General features: G+C 38.0%; 1 protein-coding gene across 1 annotated transcript; it reads left to right on the top strand.

Annotated features, from left to right (window-relative positions):
* The first annotated feature begins 549 nt into the window (after positions 1 to 549).
* LOC147759962 (uncharacterized) lies at positions 550 to 8,247 on the top strand. Its single transcript, XM_086995631.1, has 11 exons — positions 550 to 581; positions 1,319 to 1,796; positions 4,250 to 4,681; positions 4,951 to 5,217; positions 5,473 to 5,590; positions 5,718 to 5,831; positions 6,001 to 6,117; positions 6,667 to 6,780; positions 6,951 to 7,031; positions 7,248 to 7,445; positions 7,651 to 8,247. Exons 1-11 carry the CDS (start codon positions 550 to 552, stop codon positions 7,875 to 7,877), a joined length of 2,178 nt encoding a protein of 725 aa, XP_086851757.1. The 3' UTR covers positions 7,878 to 8,247.
* The last annotated feature ends 668 nt before the right edge of the window (positions 8,248 to 8,915 follow it).

Here is an 8,915-nt window from a genome sequence, read left to right as displayed (position 1 = left end):
AGGTATCCCCTCGGAGATGGATCGATCCTGTTAGATCGATCTAGGTATGGGAACCCAGTCTTAGGTATTGTGAATGTGCATCATAGCTATTATATTTCATGCTGAATACATAGCTAGCCCGCTCTTGCAAAAAATGAATAGATAAATAAACAAAATAAATGAATACACGAAATGAATATATCTTAGATTACATTCTGTACTCAGATATAGCTGCAGTATTTAATTTAATATCTGAAGAATTTAATTTAGTATCTACAGCATTTAATTTAGTTCCTTTTAATTTTATTGTTATAGACTACATGTAACCATTTCATCAACGGAAGCTGTCGCTGTGCACTTCCCATAAAGGGTCACGGTAATTTAAGTTTAAAAAACGTAGCATCTTACTAAGCTCGTTTATTGATATGCTTGTTTATTGGCCTCTTGCTAATTTACATTTAGCTAAAGAGGCTCTGATGTGTGGCACGTCCACTGAAACTGTAAAGGGGTAATTAACTATCGTTGAAAAGCTTCAGTAAGCGCGCCAAATATTTAAGCCGCTTAATCTGAATGCAATTTAGCGAGAGTCCCCTAGCAGATGGGTCAGTCCTGCTAGGTCGATCTATGTATGGGAATGGGGTCTTAGGGCGCATTCCCAGAGATTTAGATCGATCCAACTAGATCGACCTAACTCCCTGGGGATAACGCTAAATAGCTGTCAGCCGAGCGCGCACTATAGTTGATTACCCCCTTACAGCTTTTAGTAAGCGGGACAGACATTTAAGCCGGCTAAGCTGACAGTAATCTAGTGAGACTCCCCACGGGGATAGATCGATCTAAAATCTGTGGGAATGGGATCTTAGAAAGAGAGCTCAAGTTTATTCGTCGCCTTAGACTTAATTTTTTTGAATTAATTTTTCACACCAAAACGACAAGTACAAGGCTTCAGGTAGATTTTAAATTGAACTCCATTATCGGTATTTTCTTACGTATAAACACGTTAATACTTAGTGGATGACAATTATCATGTTTTTTTGTCCCTCAAGTGTCCCATGACTACACGCACCAATGTATACTTTCGTCTGTCTAATTGTCGACTTTCCTCTCTAGTTGAAGCATCAAGTGTTTGAATGTATTTTGTTCTGTAGTTTTCAACCATTTTGTGTATTTAAACGTTCGCAACAATCTTGCCTCCATATTTAAAAAGTAAATACATAAACAATAAGAATGTGCATGCGTTAAAGAAGTTGGACCATCACATAAAATAATCTTGTATAGTCGGTTTAGGGTCATTTAGAGATAGCAACGGTCTTTCTCACAATTCTTTTATGATTTAAAGAGTTCCTGGTTTGAACAGACGTACGTATTTTGATCCAAATATTGACCCGGAGGAATTCACTGAGCGCAAATCATTAGACAACAAAAAGTACTGTTCCTGCGAGAATAAGAAAATAGTTTGCAAGTACCATGAAGACGTTAAAAAAGAAAACGAAGCAACAAAAGCCACCGACATAACAAAGGACACCCCAACCCTCCAAACGAAGGGAAGGCGCAGAAGAAGCGTTCGAAGTGGAATAGATACCAGTGATGAAATCATACAGGACATCTCGCGCTATTCCTACCACTTTGACTACAACGAACGTAACGTTGCACCAGCAGTAAAACCGAAATGGCCAACTAAGAGTGGGGAAACGGAAGCAACGGCCACAGAGTTTTGTATCGGAGAGATAAAGAAGTCCCCAGTGTACAACTTATGTACGAATGTTCCAGACTTTGACTTTAGTGAGAGCATTAAACAGTGCGTGGGGGATATTCAGGTAAGGTTCATGTTTTACAGTTTGTTTTAATTCTGAATTTTATGGGATACCCCTTTGCCGAGTACCTTTATTAACCGTGTGATAAAATTGAATAGTATTCTCCTTAAAAGTAAACCCACATAACTCGTCATTAAATCTAAGTGCTGTGCCCATCAGAACCTTCTTAGACTATGAAACACTCCAATAGCATTTAGAAAGATATAAAGGACGGAAAATTTGCAAAGTCTACTTCATTGTGAAAAGTAGGCCAAAGGTCAATTTCAAGGTCACATTTTATTTGCCAGTATATGACTTCCAATGCAAATTATGTAGTAACTAAGGACGTATCTCTACCAGTTTTGAAGATATAAGGGACGGAAAATTAGAGAAGTTCAGTTCATGGTGACAAGTAGGCCAAAGGTCAATTTTAATAGTAACTATGGGCGCATCTCTGCCAGTATTGAAGATATAAGGGACGGAAAAGTTGCAAAGTTCAGTTCATGGTGTAAAGAAGGACAAAGGTCAATTTGAAGGCCACAGTTAGATTGCCAGTGAATAACTTCCACGTCAAGTTCAAGTGTACCATGGGCGTATCTCTGCTAACTTTGGAGTCATTTCCCATTTTATTTTCACCACTGAATATTGCGATGTTGTACTCTTTAAAATAGCGCAACTCGTAAACCGTATGGAAAACAAAAAAAAAAAACAATAATCACATTCAGTGTTGCGCGTGACAAGCTCTACAAGAGAGTTTTCAGTTTTGGCACCTAATGGCTGCTTCTCCCGTGAAAATGCATCGATTAACCCCAAACTCACGAAGATGAAATAGGACAGTGTAATACACCTGCCCATAATAGGTTAGGTCTGTGTAGTTTCTAAAAATCGGCACAAATAATTTTTTTTTTGCAAAAATACCCTTTTAAGAAAATTGCGACCCGTTTGACCTTGAAATAAAGGGTAAGGTCAAATCCAAGGGTATATTCGCATAATTCCTTCGGTTGGGCAGCATGCCCAGAAATGCGCAGCATTCACGCGATACGCGAGGGCGCTACAGTAGGGCTTCACGTGACTCAACTAGCCAATCACAGCACAACAATGGCATCGCACACAGACTCTGTGATAAGTGCTCAGTCCATTGTCAAGTAGTGTTAGTTCATGGTAACAAGCGTCTGACATGTGCAGAGAAGCTTATTGTAATATATATTGTTCTTATTGTTACATTATTAAGTCTAACTCTGTATCCAAGTACATGTAGTAACTATACTGTACCAAGTCAGGTACTGATGATGTGCAGAGGTGATATATTCCAGAATAAGCCATTACCACTAATTAATAACTTTAATTTTCTTTAATATGTTATTCATGAAAGAGTTCATGAAAGATTATTTTAATTTGTTAAATCGTGATCTTATTCTTTTTATATTCAAATAATTGAATAATGTGGGTAAAATTGGTCTTCCACTTCTTATTTGCATTTTTCCTTTACTACAAAATTATTTTGAATTTAATTATCATTATTATTAAATGATGATAGGAATTTTGGATTAAAAGATTAGTTAAATACTGAGTAGTGATATTGTCAGTCAATTTATGTAGAATCTGATTGAAAATACTGATTGAATTCTTGGCCTTGCACTGGGCAGTTTCACATTTGTGCCAAGTGCTTTTTTTGAACTCCATTATACAGTGGTAAAAGTTCTTCAATTGCCATGAAAGTTTTTGATCAGACTCTGTATGGTGCTGCTATCTGCTGGTACTATCGGCAACGAATTAGTTTGCCTTTGTTTCTGAATGAATCTACCGTCTAAAATCACTATTTCTGAAAATGTGTGCGTTTTGCTGAGGGTAGGTTAGGCAATACACGGCAAACTTCTTAGTACGTGTGTACAACAGAATTTTTTTAAAACCCTAGCGATATTTGGTCAGGAGTTGCTTGAAGCATAGCACAGCGTTGCTGTCTATCGGCATCAGGCCGTTAGTTTGTCAATTATCACGAATTACCCACGAATCGCGAACCCTTTCATTTTCCTATGGCAATCTAGCAACTCATTTTAATAAAAAAGTGCACGCATGCGCAGTGGGCTAAGCGTGACGTCATGCAGTGCATTTCTGGGGATGGGTATTGAGCATTTTATTTTGCAAATTTTGGACAAGCGAGCCCCACACCTAGATCCATGCACCGACAAAGCGCAAAATTAACGTGGATAAAGTTGAGATTATATATGACCTAAATCCAAGAGATGGGTACGCAGGCTGTTGTAGTCTACGAGGAGAAGCGGTAACGGTAAAACGGCGGCGGAGCCGGCAGGGCAGGCGGAGCCGGCGGATGGGACGGACGAGACGGAAAACCATGTGTACCACCACCGCCGCGCAGGTGGTTAAATTAACATGCAACGTGACTGTATTTGCAGGGAGTTAATAAAAGTAATAACTATGTTTCATTTTGGTGACATTTTAAAAATACTTCTTTTTAGTTGACCGACGACAAAATTGTGTCCAGCAGTATGGCAGTCGAGAACATGGAAGTAGGGTGTCTTATTGAAGCGCGAAGAACCAAACTTCCACCGCCAGTTGCCAGAGCGCCCAATGGAACGGCAAATCCAACGAACCCATCTGGTACTGCTGCTCCAATAAACTTTAGAATGGAGGACATTGAAAAGATAAGTAAACTCGTCTGTCCAAACAAATGCAGCGGTAAAGGAACATGTGAAGATGGTGAATGTAGATGCTATCCTGGATTTACCGCCGTAGATTGCTCTGTCGACGCAAATCGAGCACCGGAAGTGGTGGATATTGATGGGGCCGGCGTATGTGACATTCGTACTCGTAGATGTGAAGCAATGGCTTTGCGCGCATCTAACATTGCTGACGGCACCAACGTCTCCTGTAGATTTATAATGCATAAGGTAAGGATAGCCCTTCGTAAAAGGAAATGTCTTATATCAAATTCGGTAAAAAATAATAATACTTCACCGGAGGCAATGTTCCGTAGATATAGATACGGTATAGACGTAGGCCTACACTTTACTATCTTCAGTTCAGACCTTGTAATTTAGAGGTGTTTCCTACATTGGAAAACGTCTGATTGAGAGACCTAAGAAAGATTTTTTAGATAACAAATAATCAGATATATTCCTCAAATTCTATTAAACTTATTTAAATTGATAATTCACAGGTGGACCTTACGTCGGGACAACGTATCAATGTAGCGGACACGTACACAACATTCGCAAAGTTACTTTCATACGCGGAGATGATCTGTCCGTTACCAAAACAACCCATTGATACTCCACTGGTCGAATCAACAGCTTTGGGAACGCCAGTTCAAAGTTTTGATCTTCAAATTAGCAATGATGGACATAACTTCTCTGTAAACTCCACCAGAGTGACTATTTTTGATTCTCATTGCGTGAACTGTCAAAATCATACTTGCGTCATCAAGGTATTTTTGAATTATGATATAGATAATTTTTTATTCTTTCATAGTAAAGAGAATGATATCATCATGGAGAAACACATTGTATCTTTAAATATCCTCGCGTAAGATTCCAGACTCATTACATGTTGGCGGCATTATGAATAATATGCGTGGTTTAATTCATAAAGGTTTACTATATTACAGGAAAATATTATTATATTTTTATGTGCAAATGCGCCTTATCTTCTAACATTGAACCATTGGATCCCTTTATTTCAGTCTGACGCCTGCCTGATAAACGGTTATTGTTATGAAGACGGAGAGACAGACCCTGTGAACGAAGCATGTCGTGCATGTGATGTGAGGGTAAATAACACCGATTGGACGGAAATTCCAGGTACGATCTTTGTCTCTTAATTGTGTGGCAATGCTTTGATGATTATCTTATATCACGTTTAAATTTTTCATTTAACAGACCGGATTTTTCATTCTTTCGCGAAACAAATTCTGTCATAACCTTTCAGAGCCATCCTTGCCGTGTTCCCAATGTGGTGGACTTCCCTGCATCTGCTCAGGAACCAAATGGAGATGTACATGTCCTCAGGGCTACGAAAACGATGCTAATGGATTATGCGTAGGTAGGGGGACATACGTAGTCTTGTATACGTGTGAGCCCTAAGTTAAAGGGAATGCAAGCGACTTTGGGTGATTGCGGACTAAGTCTATCCAACCTACCTTATATAACAACGCTGCCAATCTATTTCACAATTGACAGCACATCTTTCTTAATACAACATGTAATTACAGATGTTGACGAGTGTAAAACACATCCCTGTTTGAACGGTGTTTGTGAGAACATAAACGGCAGTTACCTTTGCCATTGTAACTCTGGATACAGTAACCACGGAGGCAAGGAATGTACAGGTATAATTTTGTGAAAAACATCATCAGTTATTACTTATAAATTACAAATACTTCATATATAGTTGTTTTACATTTGTATGGTGGGTGAATCTTTTCAACATTCATAACATATTTGTTTTTTTTAATTTATTTTTCATTTTATTTATTAATTTATTTTTTTAATTATTATTATTATTATTATTATTTTTTTTTTTTTTTTGCAAACGCATGCTCTTTAAATTATTTAAATCTCCTCTTTTTAGATGTTTTAAAATTATTACGGAAAATCTTTCAGACTTTATTTTCGGCTGTGTTGCTTATAAGGACTGCATAGTTATTTTTGTAAACTTAAGTATTAATTAAGGCCGGGATTTTGGAGGACGTGTTTTACTTGATGGATAAAGGCCATGGCAAGGCAACGTCCTTTTGTGTTTTGTGAGGGAGCTGTTAAGCATACCCCGTTAAAAATGCGTTGCCTTAACGTCAGTTCTTACAGAAAGACTGGCACCATACTTAATATTGATTTACCCTGTTAGCTTTCATTAAATCCTGTTCAAACAACCGTTACAGATGTAGACGAATGCCAGTTATCCAACCCATGTCTGTCTACCGCCGTTTGTACCAACACCCCGGGAAGTTACAGGTGCACTTGCAAGATTGGCTTCACCGGAGAAAAATGCACAGGTCAGCAGAACATAAACTTACAATGGGCCACCTCTACTTTTACTAAACAGTTTTAGAATCAGTTCCAATACAACATAGATATTGCACTGTTTTAAATGTTGGATACCCTTGTCTACTTCATGTTGTGTCTAAAGAACAGATTTGAATAAGTACTTGTCGATTAATTTCAGATATCAACGAATGCTTAGACAAGGACTTATGTGGACGGTATGCTGACTGTGTGAACGTGGAAGGAAGTTATAACTGTATATGTACGTAATATTAAAGATTAAAATAGCATGATGCTGACATGCTATACATGTAGTACCTATCAAAGAGTTTATATGATTACCCATTTTAGTGTATTTAGCTTACAGTCGTCATATTGTCTTGAATGTCAGAAAATTTTTGTGTGTCATCTTGTAAGATATTCCTAATATAGAGAACTTCCGTCTTTAAAAAGATATTCCAACCTTAATGCATTTCAGCCAGACCATCGGGGTGCCCCCTACATTTCACTAATGTAAACAACAGGTGTTACCTGATACGAAGAACATCGCTCAACTTCTCCCATGCAAGAGATTCATGTCGCAACGTTAGTGCTGATCTGGCAATGATAAGAACCATCCAGGAGTACAAACTGCTGACGCACAAAATTCTAAAATCATCCACTTTCCTTTGGATTGGTAAGTGAACTTGTAAAATCTTTGTAAAATGTAGAATTTATATCAATTAGTGTATATGAATTACATTTCATGAGTTTGCGAATGAAACTAAAGAAAGTAAAATTATTGCAGGCTAAAATACAGGATCAAACGAAAAATTGTCACATTTAAGAACCTACTTTTTGGCCTTAATGTTAATCATTCTGAATCCCATCTATAATCGTAGGGATCACTGATGCGGAAAAGGAGCTAACATTCAAGTTTGTTGACGGCACAGATGTTTCCTACACGCCAAGTTGGGACACTGGACGACCCGCTGACACCCCTAGTGATGCAGACTGCGTTGCAATCCACCCTGCCAATGGGTACAGTTATGTAGACAGACCTTGTGATCAGTTTTCCGGTTTCATTTGTCAAGCGCAATGGAAACAACCTTTCGTCCCGATTGGATAAATATCAAAAGAACAATCTGAAATCCAAACACAGCCACGAGACAACAAAAATTCATGTTATTAGTGCATTTTTTATATGATTTTTAATAGGTACTTGATTATGAAATCTCTGTAAATGTTCGATGATTATATACTGTATATCAACAGATCAAACGCTCTGAAGATGATTATTGGGCTTTGGTGTGTGTGTTATAGAATGGAAACACAGAAGTAGCTACCATGTTAAGCTTTGCAATGTAAAATTACCACTGCTTACCCACCGCAAAGTTCTCAATCTGTAAGTGAATGTCACCAATCAACCGTGGCTTTGCGATTGGCTTTTTGTTCATGGTTTAATTGTTTAGTGTTGAACTTAATTGGCCGACTGAGTGAAAAATATGAATGTACCTTAGACTAATACACCATTTAGCGATTATACGTTTCAATGAAAAAATCCAAGAGTTAGCTAATTAGAATCTACCGACTCAACGGTCTATTTCATTGCTTGCCACATGCGTGCTTTGTTCATGTCGATTGACCATACCAATAAAAGCTTTTAGTAGCATAAAGAACGAGTTGCTCCAAATTTCTTTCTCTTTCTGCGTGCTGCCAAATCCATTAAACACAGTTGGACTATGCCTTTAAGTTGAATGAGGAAAACAATAGTGTCTCATCATACCTGCCCTTCCTACATATAGAGACAGGGTATCGATTTTTTGTCAATGAAATCATTTCAAAATAAGCTGTACGTGGAAAAAAGCAAACGCCAACTGAATGAACATACGTTACATTGTAAAGCGTACTTAACGTATGGGTTTTTATGTTGTTGTGAATGTTTTTTTTATTTAGTGCAGTGATGATTCATTGACAGGTGGGCCAGAAGGCCACGTGAGAACAGACTGTGCGTGCGGTGTTATTTAAATGAAGGAACATGTAGTCTGTGTCTGCATTTATACGGCTGAATACCGAGAGCACTTTCGCTCATTTACACAAATTTGAGGAACGTTTTAGCTAGTTCTCACGTGTAAATGTATAAGACCTTGTTTGACTAAATACAGAC

Source organism: Lingula anatina, chromosome 9 (assembly GCF_051362555.1).
Source record: "Lingula anatina isolate TDL-2025a chromosome 9, LinAna3.0, whole genome shotgun sequence".
Lineage (NCBI taxonomy): Eukaryota > Metazoa > Brachiopoda > Lingulata > Lingulida > Lingulidae > Lingula > Lingula anatina.
This window is presented reverse-complemented; position numbering and strand designations above follow the sequence as displayed.